At 34.2% G+C, this 26,158-nt stretch overlaps 3 protein-coding genes and 1 long non-coding RNA gene across 4 annotated transcripts; all 4 read left to right on the top strand.

Moving 5' to 3' along the window:
* The first annotated feature begins 10,149 nt into the window (after nucleotides 1-10,149).
* On the top strand, nucleotides 10,150-10,524 carry LOC136812711 (ribosomal RNA processing protein 36 homolog). The gene has a single exon (XM_067069236.1). It carries the CDS (start codon nucleotides 10,150-10,152, stop codon nucleotides 10,522-10,524), a length of 375 nt encoding a protein of 124 aa, XP_066925337.1.
* Nucleotides 10,525-11,225: 701 nt separating this feature from the next.
* Nucleotides 11,226-14,243, top strand: LOC136812763 (uncharacterized). Its single transcript, XR_010847393.1, has 2 exons — nucleotides 11,226-13,576; nucleotides 13,790-14,243. It is a non-coding gene; the product is annotated as an uncharacterized lncRNA (long non-coding RNA).
* A 3,773-nt stretch (nucleotides 14,244-18,016) lies between these two features.
* LOC136812762 (uncharacterized) lies at nucleotides 18,017-23,245 on the top strand. Its single transcript, XM_067069286.1, has 4 exons — nucleotides 18,017-18,448; nucleotides 18,757-18,949; nucleotides 20,003-20,264; nucleotides 22,363-23,245. Exons 1-4 carry the CDS (start codon nucleotides 18,026-18,028, stop codon nucleotides 22,733-22,735), a joined length of 1,251 nt encoding a protein of 416 aa, XP_066925387.1. The 5' UTR covers nucleotides 18,017-18,025; the 3' UTR covers nucleotides 22,736-23,245.
* Nucleotides 23,246-25,634: 2,389 nt separating this feature from the next.
* Nucleotides 25,635-26,099, top strand: LOC136812712 (ribosomal RNA processing protein 36 homolog). The gene has a single exon (XM_067069237.1). The coding sequence runs from the start codon at nucleotides 25,635-25,637 to the stop codon at nucleotides 26,097-26,099; it is 465 nt and encodes a 154-aa protein (XP_066925338.1).
* The last annotated feature ends 59 nt before the right edge of the window (nucleotides 26,100-26,158 follow it).

Raw genomic sequence — 26,158 nt, forward strand, 5'->3', positions numbered from 1 at the left:
TCTCAGAATGTTATTTTGCATATATTAAAGATGAATTTGTATACCAAAATGTTTTTGTAAGATGTCTTTTAATACGAGAAGCATTTCTGAAATTTTGGGCGTAAAACGGTCACCAGGACAGCGGTTGGTTCGAAACGCAGGAGACAGGACGCAGGAGAACAGGCACAGGCGCAGGTCATACAAACTACAGACCGGAAAAATTGTAACACACTCGTAACATATAATGTATATAATGTTTCTAAAAACATTATGGAAAATTATATATTATACAAAATACGCTAAAAGATTTTTAAATGACAAGCCATCAATCCTAAATATTGACAAATGACATTTAAATTATAAATGATGACGCTAGCACAAAATACAAGGTGTGTACATCAGTTTACAACAAAATGTTTTTTCATGCTCAATAGGATGCTGAGGTGCAAGTAGATATAGATTTATATATTTTGAAAAATTAAATGCTCCAAGAGAGCTGTTTTTAGAGATATGAAAATAGTGACGTCATTTTCATCAAAAATACGAGATAGGGAATGAAAATATTGATTTATTAATAAAATACAAACCTTTGACGCAATTTTAGTCAATTTTTGTTATCATACCCAAGGTGATGCAGGAGATATAATGAGATATGATATAGCGATTGTGAATAGCTATTTCCTGTTGGGGCTGTTTAAAGATGAGATAAATATTTTTAACACATGTATTTTGTGTATAACATATATGTCACATGTCAATGACATTGAAAAGATAACTGCTACTATACATGCGTGATTTATGTGTAATATATAATACAAGTATTACAGGTCCGTGTTATACACGGCACAAAATGCAAAAGCACGTGGCAAGCATGTGGATAGATTTTGACCTTTAAAAAGGTTCTAGACCAATAAAATACCTTCAGAATGATATTTCTAACAATTACAAGTGTTTTTCAAACATTTTCTTTGTTTTTTACAGCAATTAAAGCTGACCTGTCAGCACTGACCTGCGTCCTGTGTCCTGCCTCCTGGGTCCTGTGTCCTGCGTTTCGAACCAACCGCCAGGACAGCAGTTACAGCAATTTTCCTTATTTTTGCATAAATTATCCCACTGAATGTTATTTTGCATAAATTAAAGATGAATTTGTATATCAAAATGTTTTTCTACGGTGTCTTTTCATACTGAGAAGCATTTCTGAAACTTTGGGCGTAAAACGGTCACCAGGACAGCAGTTACAGCAATTTTCCTTCTTTTCACATAAATTATCTCTCAGAATGTTATTTTGCATAAATCAAAGATGAATTTGTATACCAAAATGTTTTTGTAAGATGTCTTTTAATACTGAGAAGCATTTCTGAAATTTTGGGCGTAAAACGGTCACCAGGACAGCAGTTACAGCAATTTTCCTTCTTTTTGCATAAATTATCCCACTGAATGTTATTTTGCATAAATTAAAGATGAATTTGTATACCAAAATGTTTTTGTAAGATGTCTTTTAATACTGAGAAGCATTTCTGAAAATTTGGGCGTAAAAACGGTCACAAAGGACAGCAGTTACAGCAATTTTCCTTCTTTTCGCATAAATTATCTCTCAGAATGTTATTTTGCATAAATTAAAGATGAATTTGTATACCAAAATGTTTTTGTAAGATGTCTTTTAATACTGAGGAACATCTCTGAAAATTTTAGTGAGATACACGCACCAGAACACAAGTTCTAGTCATTTTCTGATTTTAAGCGCTACTTTTTTGCATAATTTAACTAATTATTTTTTAATTTATGCACCCTTAACTTCCTTTGAATTAGTATTAATTTCAGTAAAATAAAAATAGATGAAATTACCGAGGAGCTACTGAAAATTTCAAGTTAAAAGATAGCTTAGACGAAAAGTTATGATAATTTTTGTCTGTTAGATCCATTTGAAACAGCAATTTTTTCATCATTTTGGTGCCATTCCTATTTTGAGGTTTTGCCTGAAAAAGGTTATAGATTTTTTTCCAAATTGTACCAAAAAGGGCATAAAATTGCCAACTTCAAAGCGTCATATCTCCGGAACCGCTTTTTTCTGAGAGGTCTATGACCCCTCATTTTTTCGCATTTTTTACCCTCTTTCAGATAGGCCTATTTTCAAAGTGATTTGATGAGTTTGAAATTTTGACTGACCTCCCTAGCAAATGGCGAAATGCTCCATCATATCAGCGTCCAGCAGCGCTTGGGGCTGGGTTCAGCAGTCAAAAGTTTTTGCCCAATTAGGAAAGTATTTTACAATTTTCCTAATTAGAAAAGGCCTTCCTAATTATAGGAAAGAACTAGCCGTATTAAGGGTTGCGAAGCGATCCAGCAGACTCCTGCAGACTCACCTACCTCAATGGTAGCAACTCCACCAGACCCCCGCGCTCGATAGGATCGATCATCGGAACGGCTCGATGACGGATCGATATGTGATCGATGGATTACTTATCGATCCGGATAGGAGATTGATGGAAGATTCAGCCATTAAAAAGTCTTGAGTATCGATCCTTCCTTGATCCAATACAGTATCGAGCTAGTATTTCAATCGAGTATATCGATTCGTCATCGATCGTTAATCGATTCGTCATCGATCGTTAATCGATTCGTCATCGATCGTTAATCGATTCGTCATCGATCGTTAATCGATTCGTCATTAATCGTTAATCGATTCGTCATTGATTGTTAATTGATTCGTCATCGATCGTTAATCGATTCGTCATCGATTATAAATCGATTCGTCATCGATTATAAATCGTTTCGTCATCTATTATAAATCGATTCGCCATAGATTATTAATCGATTCGTAATCGATTATTAATCGATTCGTCATCGATTATTAATCGATTCGTCATCGATTATAAATCGATTATGCATCGATTTTAAATCGATAGGTGTCAATAGGTAATCGATAGCGAGAAAGATCGATTAATATTAGAGCTCGATTTTTAGAAAGAGTCGATAGGGTCGATAAGATCGATAAAAGATCGATGATAGATCAATGATAGATCGATAACTAATCATAAGCTTAAAAAAATCTTGAGTATCGATCCTCTATCGATCTCCTATCCGGATCGATAAGTAATCCATCGATCACATATCGATCCGTCATCGAGCCGTTCCGATGATCGATCCTATCGAGCGCAGGGGTCTGGACTCCAGAAGATTTTTCAAGTTTTAATTTTTTTTTCAAAATCTATCCCATCTTGTAGAGCTTTGAAAAAGAAAGAAAATGAGGGGTCATAGGCCTCCAGAGGATTAGTGGTTGTAAAGATATTCAAATTTTAATGTCAAAAATTTGACTAAAAATGTCAAAAAAAAGGTTAGGAAAATAGCTTGGAAAAATTCGAAAAATGTGTCAAAAAAGAAAAAAAAGAAATTTTCCAGTCATGCTTCTTAAATTTTGCATATCTCTTTTTCTAGTGTAGCTAGAGACCTCAAATTTGGAGGGAGAATTCTTTGATGGTGTTAAAATATTATTATATCTATATTTATCAAAATAACGAAAGATATATCTTTTTTTGAAAAAAGAAGAATTGCATTGTTTTATTTTGTTTTGAAGAAAATAGCTTGGAAAAGGTTGAAATGAGTCAAAAAAGGTGGTAGGACCCATTTTCAAGGGGCCTCTGGAAATGGAGGAACAAAAACTTATGAGTAAAGAATAAGTTTTTCTGAAAGGAGAAGCCCCAAAGGAAAAGAAAATCCATTTCGGCAAAAATAAAAACTTTTTTTTGGGACATTCCCATGCTAAAGAAGCAAAAAAGTTAAAAAAACTACATGAAAATGAAAGAACTAGAATTAGCGATTGTGATTTTCGTTTCCAGACACATTTGTTTTTCGATAGTTGCAAATTTTTTTTCTCCTGTCGGCAAACAATTTTCAAAATGTTGCAAAACGTTCGGCATTTTACCAATTTGCCGTCTAGCCCGTGTCCATAGTGTTATATACCGGCTGGAAAGCTAAGATCACAGGCTTTCATTTAGTAAAAACCAGAACGCTTTAGCATACATAGAAAAGAAGTTCCAAGGGTTCAAAGTTCACGGAAAAATGAAACATTTGGTTTGACGTCAACGAAAGTTGCATGACTTCTGGAGTCGCTATCAATGGGCTATTCCAAAACAAATTTGTACAGGGGTATTGACGATCTTTTTTCACTTACCCCCTGGAAATTTTGGATAACAAATTATCCCCTGGAAATTAGGGGTCAACACCCCTGGAAAGTGAAATTTTGTGAAAAAGGGCCTGGAAAATGACTATTGATGTCAGTTTATTATGAGGAGAGAGCCCCCTGGAAACCTTTAATAACCCCCTTGGAAAATCTGAAAAATGAACAAAAACACCTTGGAAAATCAAGGCCCACACCCCCTGGAAAAGTTTTAATACCCCTGTATGGTTTAAAAATGGAATAGCCCAATTCGCAAGTTCTGCTAGGGGCCGTTGACATTCGACTTTCGAATTTTTTAACGGCATTTGGCCGTTAAGGGGGGGGGAGGGGGTCGACCATGTGTCGTTAAGGAAGGGTCAAAAATCTCTTTAGGGGTCAACTCACCACATATCAATTCTTTCACCAGAAAATATCGATTTTTGAGACGTTTATTCTATACAAATGTTACTTTCCATATTTCTTTTCCTCCTTTTATCAACTAAGATCTAGCAACATTTTGAAAATTGTTTGCCGACGGGAGAAAAAAAAATTGCAACTATCGATGAAATAATGTGTCTGGAAACGGAGGAAAATGTATTTGAAGAAACTTTGTATGTTTATCAGAAAAAGAGTGAGGAATTCAAAAATCACATTCGCTAATTTTAGTTCTTTCATTTTCATGTAGTTTTTTTCACTTTTTTGCTTCTTTTGCATGGGAATGTCCCCAAAAAAAGTTTTTATTTCTGCCGAAATGGATTTTCTTTTCATTGTGGGTTTCTCCTTTCAAAAAAACTTATTGTTTACTCATAAGTTTTTGTTCCTCCATTTCCAGAGGCCCCTTGAAAATGGGTCCTACCAGTTAGTCACACTAGCGTCCCGCCAAAATGCGTATCAAAGATTAATTCTACGGAAGCGCTATATCGTTTACTTGACTCTCAAGCAAAAAAATGCGCCGCAAAACTTCCAAAGGGATTCATGAAAAAATAACCCGGCGCTTTTTAATGAAATTAACATTTTCAAAAACTATGAGAAATTGCCTAAAATTTGAGCCATAGATGAAAAAATTTGAGCCAAGCCAACTAGTCGCGCGGCTGAGGTCGAAAAACGTTTCATTTCGTGATACATATTTTAGATTCCAAAAAAAACAACGGAAACTCGCGAATTAGTATGCGTAGATTACAAAATCAAAAAGTTTCCACGATATTATCGTGCAAGTAACGAGTAATTGGCGATTTTTTGCGTTTCCAGGCAAAATTGCAAGGCCTGGAAATTCTTTTTTAAATTGATTTTTGGGGGGTCTTCAAATTAAAAAAAGACCTATACCACATGATAGAGCTCTTCAAACTGAGCAAAAAAGTGTATTACACCAAAGTCCCAACTTCTCTAGATCAAAAGTTATGGGCCTATTTGTGGTAAAAAACTGCTGGAAAACAGGGAATTTCCCCACAATCTGCATTAATTTATGCAAAATTAAACACCTTTTTGACCACAAATAGGCCCATAACTTTTGATCTAGAGAAGTTGGGACTTTGGTGTAATACACTTTTTTGCTCAGTTTGAAGAGCTCTATCAATATCATGTGATATAGGTCTTTTTTAATTTGAAGACCCCCCAAAAATCATGAATTCCCAGGCCTTGCAATTTTGCCTGGAAACGCAAAAAATCGCCATTTACTCGTTATTTGCACGATAATATCGTGGAAACTTTTTGATTTTGGAATCTACATATACTAATTTGAGAGTTTCCATCGAAAAAAGTGGAATCTAAGAGGTGTATCACGAAAATCATTTTCTAGCCACTTTTTTTCGATCTCAGCCGCGCGACTAAACCTTGAAAACTAATTTGAAGATCAAATTCCCAAGAAAAAGATCTACGGGGGAGGCGGAACCCACCTGGATCCGCGCACCACCGGATAGGCTGTTTCCCGGAAATTTTGCCGGACCTCAAACAATGACCCATTTACATGTGCGGAATTATTTTTACTTTAGCATATAAACAAGGCCTTATAAATCGAAGCGCTGTCTCGGGAATTGAATGACAAATTTTGGTTGGTTGATTTTGGCTGCTGCACGTTTTATTTTGTTTCAAACTTTCAAGTTTTAATTAATTGTCTTGCGAACTTGATTCAGGTAACTCTCATCCTTGTTGTGCAAATACATCCTGTAGATGACTGATGTTGTTTTTTCTGAAAGCTAGATTTCCTAGTGTGACTAACTGCCTACCACCTTTTTTTGACTCATTTCAACCTTTTCCAAGCTATTTTTCTTCAAAAACAAAAATAAAACAATGCAATGTCTTCTTTTTCAAAAAAATATATGTCTTTCGTTATTTTGATAAATATATAATCGTTACGCACTTTTCAGAGAAAGGTTGATTTTGCGGCTAATTCTTGCGATTAAAGGCTAGTTGAGCTCTTTTTAGATAGCTAAAGCATTTTCCAACCTTTTTCATTCATATAAGCTATTTTCGATAAGCCAAAATTCATTAAACAACATTTTTCAACTGCGTAATGATTAGGTGCCAAATCTGCAATTATTCCGCATTTTTCCCTATCGATTCCGTGGATTGGAAAACTGTTAAGAAAACCAATTGGCTATTAAACTGTGTTGAAAAGATATTACTTGAAACATTGTATTGGCGACTTTAAGCTTGAATGGTAACTTGAAAAGTGTGTAATGATTGGGCTACCCTTGTAAATTTTACGCACCTAATTGATCCGCGGCTCTTGTTATTTATCACGAAACATTCAAGAAAAAACATTTGGTGGGATAAAACGTACTTGAATAGGCTGCTTCTTAGCAACAACCATTTGCGCGCTATCTTGTACCCAGATCTCCTTAGTTCAAAAGTTACTTCATCCTTCTAAAATATCAAAATGGTATCGCCACAGCGCATTTTCTTTGAAGCGAATTTTGGCAAGCGGGAAGTCAAAACAGAAACAAATTATTGGTACAAAAGGTAGGGAAATGTTTTGGCTTTCATAATAATTTTACTTCAAGGTTAGAAACCAAGTATATCATGAAATATTGGCGATTCAAAAAGTGCGTAAGAATTAGGAGTGCGTAAGGATTACCTGAGTTGACTATATAATAAATATTTTACAAATATTTTTATATAATAATATTCTAACACCATCAAAGAATTCTCCCTCCAAATTTCAGGTCTCTAGCTACATAGAAAAAGAGATATGCAAAATTGAAGAAGCATGACTGGAAAATTTCTTTTTTTTCTTTTTTGACACATTTTTCGAATTTTTCCAAGCTATTTTCCTAACCTTTTTTTTTACATTTTTAGTCAAATTTTTGACACTAAAATTTGAATATCTTTACAACCACTTATCCTCTGGAGGCCTATGACCCCTCATTTTCTTTCTTTTTCAAAGCTCTACAAGATAGGATAGGTTTTGAAAGAAAAATTAAAATTTGAAAAATCTTCTGGAGTTGCTAGACCAGGGGATGTCAATCAAAAAATTCGATTACCAAATCAATCGAACTTAATCGAAGCCAATCGAATGATTGATTTTCGATTAGCCGAATTGATCGAACGCCAATCGAATTCTAATTGAAACCGAAAAACATGTGAAATTCAATTGGTGGCACAACACCCGCCGCCCGCCCGCAGCGCTCTTTTCTACCCTTCTAGTTATTCTAGTGTAAATGGTGCCTTAATAAAATCAAACGATATTCATCGAAAGATCGAACATTTTTATTCGAATCGTCTGTTGAAATCATCAAAACATAAAAAAAATAAAACAAAAACAAAAATGTAAATAAAAATATGGCTTGTTGGTTCTTGGGTAGCCTGAGAATCCATGCTATGATTTCTTCTTTGATAAACTGATGGCGAAATGTATAGCATGGTATGGGCTGAGAGTTTGAATTTCTCAGATCCTAAAACGGTTGAAAACATATAGCCAATCAAATTTTGTTATTCTTTTACTGGTCACACTTTCTTAGGGAAAGCGCAACTTTCGAAATTTGGTTTTTATTTTAGTAAGTGAGGACAGCGCTTATATAATTCGAATTTGCCACTGTAAAAAATGTGAGTCCAATATTGGACTCACAGCTCGAACCCGTCTTGTGTAATCAAATTATAAAAAAACACACGTCGGTTCTCCTATCTAGTTCTTGGGCAGTTTTGATTTATTTCTTGACAAATTTGACAAATTTGACAAATTTGATTACCTCCGTACTTCTTAATAGAATATCCAATATCCACTTGGTTTTGCAAGGTAAGTTTCGTTCACTAAAAGAGCACTCCTCCCGCCCGCACGACTTACAAAAACCTCTCATTGATTGACCTTACTTGATACTTGATATGTGCTGTTAAAAGTCAAGGAATGATGAAGATTCTGTCACCGTTCAAACTAATTTTTTTCCATTTACCAGCAAAATAAACATTTAAAACCGAAGAACCACTGCTTAGATTGCTTAGATGTGTGTCGCCTGCGCGGCAATTTGATCAACTTCAGATTCAAGTCCGGGCTTTGGCTTCCGGTAATTTTGTTGGTGTTCACTGCTAGGGTACACCATTTTAAAACAGCATTTTTCGCAGTCCTAGCTACCATGTACCAAACCGAAAAAATTTTCGTGGCTTCAAGCCAAACCATTCAAGGTCATTTTGACAAAATCATCGGTTTGAAGATGTGATTTATATAGCAAATTTTATAGCAAATTTTCGCTTGGGATAGAAGTTAAAGGTATGTGCACACAATATAGTAAAACTGCTTCGCTCATAAATTCGCTTCGCAAAAATTTTCCAAATTTTAGGAAAGTGACACTTTATCTTTAGGTATGTACGTATTTTCATCATATTTTGCAAGAAATACAAAAAGTCATATGTTCCCAGCCGCATAATTTGATAGATACCAATCTCCTCCAGAGAAATTGAAAGCTTTAAGTTGTACTGTAAGTTGGTCTAATGTTGACATCCTTCTTTAGAGATAGGAATAATAGGAAGGTTGGAATCACTGATGGACTCCTCAAGTGATTGCTAAGCAAAGAAAATTAGTTTCAATCAGTGATTCCAACCTTCCTATCATTCCTATCTCTAAAAAGAAGCGTGACGAAATTGGAAGAGGGATGTCAATATGTTAGACTCACACTCACTGAACGGTATTTCATTCAAGCAAAGCCAAAGCAAAGGTAGGATGGACAGGCCAAAATTTTCCCCTCAATTTTTATAAACCAAACTAATTTTATTTGAAAGTCCTTACCTTTGTGAGAAAAATGAGGGGTCATTTATTAGAATTGGTTAAGTATTCCCAAAGTTATTCCATTTTCAAAATACAGAAAAATCACATTTTCAAAGAATCGCCTCCTTACACCACGTCAGCAAGAAATAATTTTTGGAAGCACCAAAATCGCGCAAACAATGGCAGATAAAATCTAGTCTTCCGTGTGGTGGGGTGTGGGGAGTTTTGCCGATGCGGTCTGAATATCGGCCGGGAGATTGTTAAACTTTAGCTTATTGCTAATGAGCTGGAAATGATAGCTAAAAACAAATTTCACCACTAGAGAGCTGAAACAAACAGCAAATTTATTAAACTTTTGTTTCGGGGTAAAAAAAATTGAATTGCCAGGACTGTAATTCCTGATTGATTTACAAAAAAAGTACTAATGCATTGAAGTTCATTTTTGTAAATTCCGACGAGTGCGTACCCTAACAAAGGCTGCTTGAGATATGGCTTTTAGGAAAACACTAAGGGGAGCTATCCAAAACTCACGACTTGTGCATGCTATGGCCAGCCACGAAAAGCGTTTGGTTGCGAACCCCCACCCCTTATCCCCCAGAAATTTGCCTTTTCTTTTTTATTTATTATTACACAAAATAATAGAGACAAGTTTTGACAAGTCCCCTTGAGTCCCCATGAAATCTAGTCCCTGTGAAATCTTAAAGTTTCACAGATGAGCCAAACTGCAAAATTTAATCCTTGCAAAAACTAACCCCATTTCCATTTGTTTTTTAAAAAACAAAACTTTTTTTATTATTGTTTTTAGCAGAACATTAAAAAAATGAGTGATTCAGAATATTCTGATAATGAAGAACAAAGTTATGATGAATCAGAACAACCACAAAGTGACGATGAGGAAGCAGAAGACTTAAGAGAACAATTGCGTGATGTGCCTTTGGGTGAGATCAAGAAACTGAAAGACCAAGTTGGTTTAAAGAAATACAACCAGGTGTTGTTTGGACTCCAAAACGAGGCTCAAGAAGATGCTGGCGATACAAGTTCTGGTGGTAATAAAGAGGGCTGGACTAAAAAAGAGTTGAAACGGAAGACTGTAGATGGCAAAAAAGATGATAAAGTTTTAAAGAAGAAATCGAAAAGTGAGCCTGAAGTGATGTCTATGGTGGCCTACAGAGACATTAGCGATATAATGAATTAGCTGATCGAAAAACAATAAAAAAGCTCAATTAAATTTAATTTTACTTTCATTTTAATTCATTTCAATTTCGTTTCAGGGGAATTTCATGGCATGGGGATTTCAGGGCATTTCAGGGGGAGGGTCAGGGCATTTCAGGGCATTTTAAAGGCAGGGGAAAGGCATTTCAGGCAGGGGAAGGGCATTTCAAGGGCAGGGCAATTGGAATTCAGGGGAAGGGCAGGGCAGGGCAGGGCAGGGGGTTTCAAAGGCATTTCAATTTCATTTCAAGGGCATTTCAGGGGAAGGGCAAGGGCAGGGCAATGCATTTCAATTTCAGGGCAAGGGCAGGGGAAGGGAAGGGCATTTTAAGGGCAATTGGCAAGGCAATTTAATGGCAGTTGCATTGCAAGGGCAGTTTCAAGGGCAGGGCAAGGGCATTTCAATTTCATTTCAAGGGCAGGCAAGGTTTCAGTTTCAAGGGAAGGGCAATTTCATTTGAAAGGCAGGTTCATTCATTTTAAGGCAGGGCAATTTTCATTTCATTTCAGGGCAATTTCAATTTCAATTTTCAGGGCAATGGCATGGCAATTTCAGGGGAAGGCAGCATGGCATTTTCAGTTCAGCATTTCAAGGCAGTTTTTTAATTTCAATTCAATTTCATTTTAAATTCATTTCAATTTCATTTTAATTTCATTTTAATTTCATTTCAATTTCATTTTAATTTCATTTCAATTTCATTTTAATTTCATTTCAATTTCATTTTAATTTCAAATTAAATTCAAAATGAATTGAAAAAAAAATCACTTCATGGCCGAGAAGGACAATAAGGGCAAAGGCGTGGACGAGAAGGACATTAAATGGCCGAGAAGGACATTAACCTTTTTATTTCAATCTCAAATTAAATTCAAAATGAATTGAAAAAAAAAATCACTTCATGGCCGAGAAGGACAATAAGGGCAAAGACGTGGACGAGAAGGACATTAACCTTTTTTATTTCAATCTCAAATTGAATTCAAAATGAATTGAAAAAAAAAATCGCTTCATGGCCGAGAAGGACAATAAGGGCAAAGACGTGGACGAGAAGGCCATTAAATGGCCGAGAAGGACATTAACCTTTTTATTTCAATCTCAAATTAAATTCAAAATGAATTGAAAAAAAAAATCACTTCATGGCCGAGAAGGACAATAAGGGCAAAGACGTGGACGAGAAGGACATTAATCTTTTTTATTTCAATCTCAAATTAAATTCAAAATGAATTGAAAAAAAAAATCACTTCATGGCCGAGTAGGACAATAAGGGCAAAGACGTGGACGAGAAGGACATTAAATTTTTTATTTCTATTTCAATTCAAATTAAATTCGAAATGAATTTAAAAAAATCATTGAGGGACCATACCACTCACATACCGATTTTTCTCACGTCATTCCGACGCTGAGTCCATGACTCCACTATGTACTCCACTCCCTCCCCCTAAACGTATTTTTGTAAGAGCATCAAAATTTTTTGAAACCTTCGGAACGCCGCTTTTAGGTTAAAATTGCAAAATCTTGGCCCTTTTTACGCCGGCCCTTTTTAACGCCGGCCCTTATAACTGCACGAGCCCAAAAATAACGCATATAAGGCCCGGTGTAAAAACGGCCGATAAGGTAGTTTATTCTTATATTAAAAAAGAAACGTTTAGCGGCGTAGTAGTGTCAGCCACCAAAAATCGATGAAATCGCTTTTTCTTTTATTCACATATTTACAATGAAAAAATTGAGTCCACAGCTGCGGGAGTGATGACTTTCACACTTTACTTCATCAAGTCGAATAACAGAGAATTTTTCTAGAGGTGTGTGTAAATCCCCAAAGGAGAGAGTGAGGTGCGAAAAATCCAGCTCAATCTCTCAACCACGCGCGGCTCGCAACCGTTTATTTACATGACTAATAGACCTTTTCATTAATTACGTAACTAACATCACATTTGCGCGCAAAAAAAATCGATGGGTTTTGATTGGTTTTTGAGGAAACATTACGTTATGGTGGAGAAATCTTTGGTCTGTAATTTAGAAAAGGTAAAAAGTCAAACAATTTGGATCAGATTCAGATTATAAAAGGTCTTTCTTGACATCGAGTTTAAAATGACATATTATTTGCACTAATTTTTGATGTAATTTCAATTGTTTATGTTTCAAAGCCCTATAAAAGGAGTAATTTGAGTAATCGATTCCGTTTTTTAGGTCAGTATTTTACACATTCTTAGACAATAAAATTGACCGTAGTTACAGGGTAGTTACCTTGTAAAATTAAAAAAAAGTTTTATTCACGTGGTTTGAAAATTCAGTCCTGCTTGGATGGCTTTGGTTAGTGGTGCTCGTGATAAGTTCGTTGTTGGAATCTGAATTTTGCTACCATTCTTACATACTATAATTATTTACTAGCTTTTTTCCTGTACATGGTGTGGAAAGAAAAAAAAGAAACGACTGGTAACACACATAAAAGTATTTAAAAAAAAAGGGTATAGTTTGTTAAGTTTTGATGACTGGATTACAAGATATTTTGATTTTAATGTTGTGAATTATCGATAACTTTTTGCTGACTCAGTATTTTTTTCATGTATCTAAAAATTGGAATATCTTCTGATCAAATTTTACTTCAGGGTACCACCTATTTTATAGTCTGCACAATAGACAGCTCCAGGCTTTTAGGTCTTACTCTTACTCGAAGAGGAGGAGTTTGACAGCTTGGAGCGAAGGCAGATATGACGTAGCCTACCTATTTTAGTATTTGTACTGATCCAGGCGTAGTTAATCGATATAATCGATGATCTTGAGTAATCGATAAATAATCAAGATTATCGATTATATCGATTAACTACCGTACGCCTGGACTGATCTGGGTAAAAATTTATTTGCATTTTTTTGCTATACCACTACGGTAGTAAACGTCATGAAGTCTGAGATTTTACTATTGACCCCCCCCCCACCTGCTCTAGAGATCAATTAAAAACAAATAAATAAAATTACAAAATTCAAACAAGTATGGCTTCCAAAGTTCCAAAATCAGTGTCGATGTCAGCTAATATTAAACAAGGTCAGCTAAATTTTGAATTTTTAAATTTTTAAAACTGCATTTCTTTTTTATTCATTTTTATTTGGTATGTCTGCTAATAACTTCAAAACAAATATAAAATACACTTTCTTATTTCAATGTTCTAAGAAGTTTTCTAGAAAAATTTGGTTCTTGCCTACAGTACTGATCTAACTTGCTGGAAGATAATGTCTTTCTTGATATTGTCCTTTTCAGCATACAATAGGATTGATGATTGTTTGGTAGCGTTAAAATGGTTTGATGCAAACAAAGACACTTTCAAGGGAAAATGCTATCGCCCAATGTATTTTAATTTGGATGACAAAAAAAGAGATAAAATCATGTGCTTATTGATTAGAGAAGAAATTTCTGATGAAGAAAAAGAAATGATGAACCATACTTTGGCATTTCAATTTGAACTTAATACTGATCATCATATTTTTGCAAGACAAATGTGGGAGCTTGAAATTGTGGTTAACTCCGAAGTTCTTGATTTTAAAGATTGAAATTGTTGTCTGCTGATGTCTGTTATCTGTCATTCTTATGTTCATAGTGTTTATTTTTAAAACTTGTATTTATCTAGCCTGGAGATTTGTTAAGTCAAACATCTTATTTTATTCTATTTTACTCCTATTGTTTTAATTTGAATAGAGCTTGTGTTATATTTGAATGAGGCTTTTCACATTATTAATTTTCTTGTTTTTGTAAAGTAACAGTAGTGAGAAGATTTTAAGCATCATTGTCAGTCTGTCAGCAGAATTAGGTTCATTTTACATTTACATTTCTGGCTCTATATATCTATTTCTTTGATATTCTCCTTCTCATTTTATTCTCTTCTCTGTTATTCTGCCCAGATTGAACAATGACTTTTTCAAACTTCATTCAAAATGTGCAATTAACTCCCATAGAATTTAAAAATAAGTGAATATCTTTTGTCTTCAAATGAACTGAATGAAACACATGAAATTGCTAGTTTTAAGCATTTTGTTTCATTTCTTTAACACATTTTTATAAAAATCCCTAACAAATGAAAATAGACGAACTCTGCATTACTGATTATTGCCAAAATGTTAATGTCATTGCAACTTTTTAATTCAACAAATTTCTCTATTTGGAAAGAAAAATGAGTTGCAAAAGAGAATATGAAGAAAATCAAGGATCAAAAAAATTTGCTGAGAAATTGAAAAATCAAAATCATGTACACATCAGAGTACAACAGCTTTCAAGTCACCCAAGCGGGAAAAGCATGAAGTTTACACGACTTGGTGCAATTAGGGTACTGCCCCTTTTTGGAACAAATACAGTGGCTGATATAAAACTCTCTATAATTGAATATTTCCAAGAGACTGAAAAATCATGTGACATTTTGTTGGGGGAAAGAGGACCATCTCTAGTTGATGGTGATCGTTTGATGGATTTGACAAGAGTGATATCCTTTAGATTTTTGATGTAAAAAAGACCTTGATCTTATGTTAAATAATTATTATATGTTTTGATGGTTCCAATATCAGTGGCAATTTGGAACTCATTTATGATTAGGTGAATGAAGAAGTGCACTTTTCCCAGCTTTTCCAACAAGTTCTTTGAAACAAACTTTAATATATTTTGTAAATTTTTGTTATGATCGAAAAGATTTAGTTCATTAAAAGATTTTTTTAAATTTTCGTAACTGAAAATGTTATTGTTTGAATATTCAATGTATGAAAAACAATGAAAAATAAACAAAATCATTTAAGGAGCATTCAAAAGATCAACTGGTTGTAATTATTAAGTTTGAATAATTAGTATATTGAATTCTATATAAAGTACAAAAGGAAAAGTTTTTCATCAATCCTTGCATCAATCTTGTTTCCATGAAAGTAAAATATCAAAAATATGTTTTAAAAAACTATGGACATTTTTTTTTAACTATTTGTTCTACTTTACTGAATTTTAATTAGGTAATTTAACCTTATTTTTTTTTAGAATAAAGTAAAACAAAATGCCTGCCAACAAAGGTAGGACTTCAGAGATTAAAAAACGAGTTGCTGCTGTCAGATCAAAAAAAGATAATCCAGGAGAGCCAGTTTACTTCAATGTCCAATTATTATCAGCAACGCCAGCTGGGAAAGCCATGAAATTTGAGCGCTTGGGAACCTTGGAGTCTGTTCTTTTGACTGGTGAAAATACCCTACAAGATATTAAAACCTCTTGTTTAAAACATTTCCAGGAAGAGACCAAAGTGTGTGACATATTGTTGGGAGAGAGGGGCCCATCAGCTAGAGAAGGTTACAAGGCAGATTTAAGCAAAATTGTTCACTGCAGGCTTCTTCAGATAGATGACTTAGATGAAGTAAACAAAAAGGCATCAACATCCAAGTCAAAGAACACTGAACGATCCGTGGAGCCTGAAGGACCTTTGAAATATTTGAAACCTGAGAAGTCTACACAACCATCAACAATTATGAAGAGTATTGTAGTTCCAAAATCTGTCCATCCTTCAATATACATGAAAGCTGGTCATTTGATTGAATCCAACAAGGCGATTTTTGAGTTGACATTAGAAAAATTTAATGTGGAGAAAATGGAATGGTGTGATCCAATATTTGCAAAGTTTGTTATCAACAAGGGTGAATTTTCAAGGGGTGGCTTCCAAAAGGTTTTTAAAGCCAAATGTATCAAAGGTGGATTAGAAAGAGGGTATTATCTTTTGAAATTCCCACTTGATGATGAACCTTGGGAAAATCCTTCAGTGGCTGGTGATCCTAATATACCTAGAAAATCAGTCCAAATGCACTCTTTGGCTCAATATTTTGCTTCTCGTATGTCTTTTGAAGCTCCAGGGGAGTTTGGAGAATGTTTCAAGTATACCACACCCTATTTTACAACAGTCAATGATGTAGCTGCAACATTAGAGGAGTATTTGGGAGATGGTACATTTGTCAAACATATCAACAACAATGGCGACTTCGTCCAAGGTGACGATAAAGATGAGGTTATGATGAAAGCCGAAACTTTCATGCATTTTTCCTATGTGAAATCAAACGAGGCATTAATGGTTACTGATATTCAAGGCATTCGTTATTATCTAACTGACCCTGAAGTTGCATCGAAACAAGCATTAGATGGTGATAAGAGATTTTTTTGTGAAGGTAATTGTTCAATTGTTGCAATTACCAATTTTTTGGAAAATCATGAATGTAAAGTTAATAAGTTCTGTAAACTTTTTGGTTTCGATAAGGAATGATTTTTTTAAAGATTGTTGTACATTTGAAACTGGTGATGAGGGTGACTTAATTATTTTCATTCTCAAGTCTTCTTTCGTTTTCTTTTTCTGACTTTATATTATGACTATGTTACTTTTTAGAAAGAATATTTGGACTCGGCAAGTATGGTCTTCTTTCGTTTTGTTTTGTTTTTCTGACTTTATAGTATGACTATGTTACTTTTTAGAAAGAATATTTGGACTCTGCAATTAGTTTGGGATTTATTGAAATCATATTGGGCTTAGATGGATTCAATTGACTTATCCAGAGGTGCATTTTTAAAGATAGGAGGCCTATAAGAACTTCAGAAATACAATTATGTGAAAAGTAGAGTTACCTTCAAAGTAGCACATTCTAATGTCTTATGGTTTTTAATTTTTGGTAGAATTTTAGAACTTATCGTGTAAATTTTTTTATGTTTTTCATTCCTAAGAGAGTCCTAGTGCGTAGCTTATTTTTCATTTTATGACAAGAAAATTTTGATTTTGTTTACTTAGTTAATTTATTTTGTTTTATTCAATTTTGTTTCCCTAAAAACTTTAGATTTTGATTATAAAAAAATAAAAATAAAAATAATAACTATAAAACTACACAAAGTAAATACTTTAATATTTACTTTGTATAAGTTTTTTTTTTTTTCATTTTTTGCTTTTGTTTATTCATTTCTTTCTAAAATAGGGTTGTGCAATTTACCCCTCTAAATTATGATTTTGCAATATCAATGAACAAACCAATCTGTCGTTTTTGAGAAAGTTACACCCAACAAGACATTCTGTTGACTCTGTTAATGTTACTTACATTTAAGTCATTTACTTTATGCGCTGTGATCCTCATGATTTAGGCATGTGGCCTATGCCCTTATTTTTTGGGTAGGTTTTGTCTCTCTCTCACACATTTATGTCACAAGAATTTATTTTTTACTCAGTAAAGTAGTGAATGTGTTTTTTTTACTGTGTGGTTTTTAATGTAAATAGTTATTATTTTATATAGTGTGTCAGAATATATATTTATCATTTATTTTTCATATTTTACCACAAAAAGATTCCTCCGTTGTACATATTAATTTTTTTAGATACTGTAATCAATTAGGCCTTAAGGATCATGAAAAAGTTTGGCTGGTCCGCAAACATGTACCTGGAATAAAGGGGTGCTGATTTAGATTTAAAGATTTATGCTTCATTTCAATTTTTATGTTTCAGATTTAGAAATGAACAGAATAAGAAATGCAGATTGGAAAGATGATTTGCTGCTTAAAAGCAGACTTGATGAATTGGTGACCCGCACATACAAAAGAGCTGAGATATTGGTAGTTGTAAAGAAAGAATTTAGTCAGTATTCATGGTCGTTATCATCTTTGAGAGACAGACTGAAACATTTCACCATTAAATGTACTAATACAAATGCCAATATAGATGATGTCATTGAAGCAGTTTCGAATGAATTGGAAGGTCCTGGAAGCAAATTGGGTTATAGATCCATGTCTCAAAAGATACGTGAAGTACACTCGCTGAAAGTCCCTCGTGATATGGTGTACGAGGTAATGAAAGAACTTGACCCAGAAGGCTTAGAGAGTCGTGGAGGTGTTGGCATTCCTAAGAGGAGAAGAAGAAATAGGCGATTCATCTCTCCAGTGAGTAATCTACCCAGTTTTGCTATTATAGTGATTGATATTTTGTTGATTTTTGAAAATAATATTTTGGCATTGTTAAAAGTTATGTTTTAGTTTGTTTGCTTTCCTGTGTGATGATGGGTTTGTACCCCTTCTTTATTTTTGATTGCACCCCTGATTGATTTTGAATACTAACCAGAATTAGAGGCCTGTTGTGAACACTATGCAATGAAATGATAGCTGAAGTTGAGGAATTTCTTTTGCTCAAGCTTTATGTCGATAACTTTTTTACAAAACTATATATTTCTTCCTCCTTCAATTGTACTCAGGGCTCGAACTATTGTTTCTCTCTTGATGGCCATGACAAACTATGTGGGTACCAAAAATCGACATTTCCTCTGTGTATTTATGGTGGTCAAGATACGTTCAGCGGAAAGATCATGTTCTTAAAGATATGGACAAGCAACAATGATCCAATGGTTACCGGATATCATTACTTGGAATACCTCATAGAGAATAAAGGTATCTTTTACATTATGGCAATCTATATTCATGTTTTGATACTAACAAATTTTATGTACTGCTTGCTTGGCTTGTTCACTGAGATGAGAGCCGGAAAACTTCAAATCTAGATGCAAAGTAAAATCATTCAATGAAATTTTAAGAAAGTGTATCCCAAAAAAACTTACAGTGAAGTTAAATGAGGCTGTAACTTTTGATAGAATTGAAGAAGTATAGTAGAGACCTTGAAAAAATGAAAAAAAAGTTTGTAAAATAAAGGGAAATGATGGAGCTAGAAGGAGGTTTACAGGAAAATGTAAATCAAATGCTACAAATTTTTACTCAAGTCTATCAAAACAATGACGAAAGTGACTTGTAGGGTCTTTAAAAGTCTTAGAATTTTATGAAATGGTGTGAAAACACCATCTTTAAAATAGTGTAAATTTTGAGCTTTTACTAGTATGGATTGATGAAAAGTCATTTTTACCAGGGGGTAAAGACATTTCTGAAAAAAGGGGATACCCAATAGGGGAGAGGTGTATTTTTAAGGGAGGGGTACAGACCCTTTTCCGCAAAATGAGAAGAAAAAATCAGCTTCTTGCACAATTGTTCTATAATTCTTATTTTCAAAAAGGGATGAATCTTTGATCTCAAATGATATACCACTCAACGGTATCTTTACAACGAGCACAAAATCGCTATCCAATTCAAATGCTATCAAAAGTTACAGCCTTTTTAAACTTTTGTCAGCATCAGGTAAATTTCCGTGATGCTAGTTTCAGTATTTACAATTACCAGCTATCTAACGAAAAAGTTCACTTTAGCATAGTTTTTTATCTCTAGATCAATGTCTGCTTTCTCCTATGCAGGGGCTGAAGCTATAACTTTCCAGACAAAACTTCTCATACTTCAAAGACAAAATTCAAAATTTTAAAAGTTTTTGAAAACTCTGTTTTTCAAAGAAATATTTAAATTCTCAAGAATTGTCGCTCAAAAATGCACTGACTCTATTTGTACCTGTGGGATTCTATTGTAATCTTTTCAGGATTTATATATTTTGAATTTTTCACCTAGAGCTACCATACTCACTCAGGGTCGATAGAGGGACCGAGACTGACACACTGACAGCGATTCATTGCCGTTTACACGAGCTCGCTGGAACCCATGGCGATTTGGATACGATTGTAGAGGAATGTGTTAAATATGGACCCTCCACTGCAAATAAAATAGAGAGATGGTGGCGTGAATTGCACCATCGGTTGGGAACTTTCTTCAAAGAGCAATTAGCGTATCTCTTAGAATATGGGCATTATGATCAAACAGATCAATTGGATCGGTACGTGCATATTGTAATATTATTTTTTCTTTCTTTGTGTGCAAAAATTAATATGCGCTTAAATTCCTACCTCTAAGATATATTAGAATGGCTTTGATTTTGAGAGACTTTGCTGTCCTGTTAAAAAAATTTGTGGCACTACATTAACGACTGGAGTTTATTCGAAATGAAAAAAGCTATAAAAACTGCCTTCGTGGGATTGCGACCTCTTCAAGGCCTATTTTAGACTGTTTTAAGCAATTTTAGAGCAAAAATTTAAGTGGCGCTAACGTGGAATTTTTTTTTTTAAATTACCCATCAAAACGGTCAAAAAAAAATCCAAATATCGCCCCCCTCCCTAACCGAAAATTCGTGGCTAACAGGCAGGGATAACTTCAAATTAGCCTATCATCTCGGAATATCAGCTAATTAGCCTAGAATAAGCAAATTAGCCTATTTCATACAGGCTAATTAGCCCACAACGAAGAAAAATTAGAATTTTGAGCCAAATACTAATAGTCGCATCTTTTTTTCACTAAAAACAAATCTTTTATGTTTCAAAGAACATTCTCCACTTAAAAATCTTTTGTGTTCAGCTCCCAGAAAAGATGTATTTTAAAAAAACTAGCTGATAGGCTAACTAACTGATAATAGGCTAATTTTCTGATCTTGTACCTTGTGCAAAAAAATATTTTCCGCGAAAAATGTCGCAGTTTTTATACTGCGCATGCTCGGCGCATGCGCAGTTAGAAAAATTGAATATCTCCTATTCTGGAACTGATTAAGGGATAATATTTGGGATATACATTAATTGAGTGATTAGAAATTAATCTGAGGATTTATAGAATGCGACTATTAGTATTTGGCTCAAAAATCTAATTTTTCTTCATTATGGGCTAATTAGCCTGTATGAAATAGGCTAATTTGCTTATTCTGGGCTAATTAGCTGATATTCCGAGATGATAGGCTAATTTGAAGTTATCGCTGCCTGGCTAAGCCTCTGCGAGGTGGTTGATAATTTAACTTGTCTTGCTAATGGTTAATGGCGTTTCCTGTTTTCCAAGATTTTCACCTTCACAATGTTAAGACTTTTTGCTTTGGCAGTCAGCGGTGTCTTCTTTTCCATGCATGAAAATGCTACTCCAATTTAATCGAAATTATTGCATAGGGGAAAACACTTGGGAATAAGCAGCATCTGAGGAAAAAATTGGGTGCGCCATATTCCAAAATGACCATTTTTTTTTAATTGACTTTGGCCCTCACCACGCCACTTGCATTGATCACTCGGACATTCGATCTAAAAACAACAGTATGCTAGGACAAAAATGTTGTTCTAAAATCCAAAAATCCTACCCTTACAGTGCAGATAAAATTTGGCTAAAATGTTGGTTAACAATACATCCGTACAATGCATTTTTTTTCTTCTAAATTTTTGGTACTTCAAATAACAATTTTTACTGATTTTTCGTTTCCGCACGTTCGGAAGGTCAATTACCTTAAGTGCCCCCCCCCCCTGGTTTTGCAAGGCGATTTAAACATTTATCAAAAACAGTAAGTGCTGGTCAAAATCTTGAGCTTAATAAAAAAGTATGGCTAAACATAACCGAGTCTGTTTATCAAATTCATATGCTTATAATAAAACATGAAATATATAACTCATTGAGTTCAAAGCCCGAAGGGCTAGAGTTTAATCTCTAACCTTTCTCAGGCAAGAAAAAGCGAAGCCTTAAAAAATGCGTCGCGTTTTTGACGACAGATTGAATCTAACAATTCCTTTGTTTACGATTGATATTTTTTTTCCAAATTTAGTGGTAAATTTTAGTTTCAATCTGTCATTTGTATAAAAACCAGGCGAGCCGCTCAAGGCCGCGCAACTTTGGTAGGATTTGTTGGCTTCAAATCCTACCAAGGAGATTGACTTCTAGCCCTTCGGGCTTATACTTCATTGATATAACTTGAATTTTGCTTCGGACAAACTGCATAGATAACACCGTCGTGTAATACGATGAACTTCACAAGCTAGTTAAAAAATAACTAAAAACATACTTACATCGTAAAATTCACACAAAGGATTTGAGAAATTTCTACTTTTTCTAATTTTACTGTTTGTCTATTTCAGTGACATGTTGGCATTTGTGTATATTCCAGTGATACAAAGAGAGCTAGACGTATTTCGAGAAACTGTTTGGAACCACCAGCGAGGAAGGAAACAGGAAAACAAAAGCCTTCCGACAGGCATCCCAGAATTTATACATGAGCATCCCGAAGAGTTCGAGTCGGAAAATTTCAAAACGCTTCTAAATGATGATCAACTAACGATAGTTGCAGACGAAACGTCAGTACTAGACCTACCAGACTACATAGAAGAGAATCGTAAGCAGTCTTTCGAAACAATCTTGGGTGTTGTGGACAATATAAAACCAGAAAATGCCAGTGAGGAGTTCATCAAACTGAAAAGAGATTATTTGGCACAATTCAATGAACTTTGGTAAAAGTTTGGGCAAACAGACGATTGACTTTTAACTTTTTTGACAGGCAATTTGTCTTAGAGTTAGAAATAATAAAAACGCAATAATCAAGCTATTATTAAGTCTTTTAAAAATTATTTTTTGACGTCATCAGAGAGGGCTGGGCTGGTGAAGAATTTGATAAGATGCATAATACAATCAAGGTCGTAATATTTGAGAAAAAAGGAAAATCCACCGGGAAGTTTTTAAACCACAATCGAGTTTTAACTCTGTGTTTTAATGCTAGACTTAGGACCTGAGGACCTTAGGATCTGAGGATCTAAAAGTTCAAAAATAGTCCAATAAGGCTCAGAATTTAGCCTGGAAGTCTGTCAACCCCTCCCAAATTGAAATATTCGATTAAATTAAAGAGATGGCCCAAATCGACTTTCTCGCCGGAACTTTAAATCTTGAAAAACGTTAAAATAACCAAAATTCTCAATATATTTCAACCTTGATTGTAGGAAAACAAATTTTCACCGAATCAATTCTTTTATAAAATTTTTAATGTATATGGTTTGTTTAGAATTATGCCATATTGTATTCTTTTGTTTTGGATTAGTTTGTTTAATTGGAAACTTTTTATTGGAATTATTTTGGAAAAAGAAATGGGATGAAAAAGTCTAAATTAACTAGTCCAGTTTTAATTAGGCTGTACGTCCTTTTTGATAATATTATTTTCAGGGGAAAAAAACTTTCGCGATTTTCGCGAATTTTGGGCAAATCCGTGAAAAGTTCTGAAAACCTGATTCGAGAGTGATTATTCTCACGAAAAAAAATAATATTCCTAAAAACTTTGGTCATTAATTTTCTTTGAAGTGAAATGCAAAAAATTTCGGGAATTTGTCCACTCGAAAGTTTTTTCCCCTAAAGTACCTTTTAAAGTTTTTCTCATTATCATAGAATCATCTGACTATCCCTCTAAGATTTTCTGTTTAGCTTCTGGAAAATGCATTAAGATTTCTAGGCGAGACTTATGTATATTAAGAGCAAAGTCCTTCTGAAGAGGAAACAGAACGCTTTGAATGCTTTGATTAAACTTAAATTTGTCCTAGTTCTCTGTTAGATCAGTTAAAATACTATTTCAAGCAGACTCTATTCACCAGAGCGATTAACTCTAGCATCAGAGTCACTAGGACCATCGAATCCATTAGACTCACTAGAACAGTCGACTCCACCATCAGCTGAACTATCAACTCCATTAGACTTGCAGAAGCACCAGTAACAACATCCAACTCCTCAAAATGGGCTCATTTCAAGTCTAGATGATAATTAATTTATAGTCCTCTTCCCAGAAATCTAACATTTTTCTCGTCCACGTTTTTGCCCTTATTTATTGTCTTTCTCGCCCATGATGTGATCTTTTTTTTGGACAAGCTGGAGTTTTTACAAGCTCTTATTTGATTTGGTTGGTCGTTAAGTTAAGATGTAATAAAAGAATCTTATTACTTTTTCTAAAGAACGTGTCATCTCTATCACTTCAAATGACCAATCAGTGAAGTATCTTGTAAAAACTCCAGCTCATCCCCTTTTTTTTCAATTCATTATGAATTTAATTTGAAATTGAAATAAAAAAGGTTAATGTCCTTCTCGTCCACGTCTTTGCCCTTATTGTCCTTCTCGGCCATGAAGTGATTTTTTTTCAATTAATTTTGAATTTAATTTGAGATTGAAATAAAAAAGATTAATGTCCTTCTCGTCCACGTCTTTGCCCTTATTGTCCTTCTCGGCCATGAAGTGATTTTTTTTCTTCAATTAATTTTGAATTTAATTTGAGATTGAAATAAAAAGGTTAATGTCCTTCTCGTCCACGTCTTTGCCCTTATTGTCCTTCTCGGCCATGAAGCGATTTTTTTTCAATTCATTTTGAATTCAATTTGAGATTGAAATAAAAAAGGTTAATGTCCTTCTCGGGCATTTAATGTCCTTCTCGTCCACGCCTTTGCCCTTATTGTCCTTCTCGGCCATGAAGTGATTTTTTTTTCAATTCATTTTGAATTTAATTTGAAATTAAAATGAAATTGAAATGAAATTAAAATGAAATTGAAATGAAATTGAAATGAAATTAAAATGAAATAAAATTAAAATGAAATGAAATGAAATTGAAATGAAATTGAAATGAAATTAAAATGAAATCAAAATGAAATTGAAATGAATTTAAAATGAAATTGAAATTGAAATGAAATTAAAATGAAATTGAAATGAAATTGAAATGAAAGAAATGACCTGAAATGAAATGAAATGAATGATGAATTGAAAGTGAAATTAAAAATGAATTAAAATGAAAAATGAAATGAAATTAAATGAAATCGAAATGAATTTTGAAAATGAAATTGAAATTCAAATTGAAATGAAATGAAAATGAACTGAATGAATGAAATGAAATGCAAATGACTGAACTGCCTTGAATGAAATTGCCATGAAATGCCCTGCAATTGATTGAACTTGAAATTAAATGAAATTGAAATGACTGAAGAAATGCCTTGAAATGAAATTCCCTTGAAATGACCCCCTGAAATGAAATTGAAATGAAATTAAACTGACATGAAATAACAATTCCCTTACCTTGACCTTGAATGAATTGCCCATGCCCTTGCCCTGCCCTTAGCCCTGAAATCCCTGCCCTGCCCATGCCTTATTCCCTGCCCTTGAAATGCCTTCCCGGCCTTTCCCCTGCCCTCCCCCTGCCCTGAAGTCCCCCTGCCCTGCCTTCCTGCACCGAATTATGACCTGCCTTACCTGCCACGTCCCCTTCCCGATTTCCTTGCGCTTTTTTATTGTTTTTCGATCAGCTAATTCATTATATCGCTAATGTCTCTGTAGGCCACCATAGATGTCATCTAAGAAACGAAATTTTAATGGCCCTAGACATGTTGTTAAAAATATGAAAAGGAGTACCAGGGACCCTAGATTCAACGATTTATCTGGTGCATATAATGAGGAACTGTTTCAAAAATCGTACGCATTTGTGGATGATATTAAGAAAAATGAGTATGAATCTGTCAAAAAGCAACTGAGGAAGGTGAAAAATACTGAAGAAAAGGAGAAATTATTAAAACTGAAACAGAAAATGGACACAGAATCGAAAGTGAAAGCAGAGCTAGCAAAACGTCGTGAAATGTCAAAACAACGTAAAAAAGAGATGGCGGAACAGACTGAGGGTGGCAAGAAACCCTTCTATTTGAAGAATTCTGATAAAAAGAAGATTGAATTGGCTGAGAAGTATAAAGAATTGAAAGCATCTGGTAAATTAGATAAATACATGAGTAAGAAAAGGAAAAGAAATACACAAAAGGATAAAAAGAAATTTACCAAGATTCAAATCGTCATGATTTACGAATTATTTTAAGTAAAATTTTTAAATGCTATGATGTTTTTAACAGAAAATATTTGATGCTTTTTTTCTAC

Source organism: Clytia hemisphaerica, unplaced genomic scaffold, assembly GCF_902728285.1.
Source record: "Clytia hemisphaerica strain Z4C2 unplaced genomic scaffold, Clytia hemisphaerica genome assembly, whole genome shotgun sequence".
Taxonomy (NCBI): Eukaryota; Metazoa; Cnidaria; class Hydrozoa; order Leptothecata; family Clytiidae; genus Clytia; species Clytia hemisphaerica.

Excerpts from the sequence above, each read along its gene's own strand:
- LOC136812711 (XM_067069236.1), top strand. The coding sequence starts at position 10,150 with ATGAGTGATTCAGAATATTCTGATAATGAAGAACAAAGTTATGATGAA.
- LOC136812762 (XM_067069286.1), top strand. The coding sequence starts at position 18,026 with ATGAACAGAATAAGAAATGCAGATTGGAAAGATGATTTGCTGCTTAAA. Across the intron at positions 18,449-18,756 it reads ATAGGCGATTCATCTCTCCA|GGCTCGAACTATTGTTTCTC; the intron begins GTGAGTAATCTA and ends AATTGTACTCAG. Across the intron at positions 18,950-20,002 it reads ATACCTCATAGAGAATAAAG|AGCTACCATACTCACTCAGG; the intron begins GTATCTTTTACA and ends TTTTTCACCTAG.
- LOC136812712 (XM_067069237.1), top strand. The coding sequence starts at position 25,635 with ATGAAAAGGAGTACCAGGGACCCTAGATTCAACGATTTATCTGGTGCA.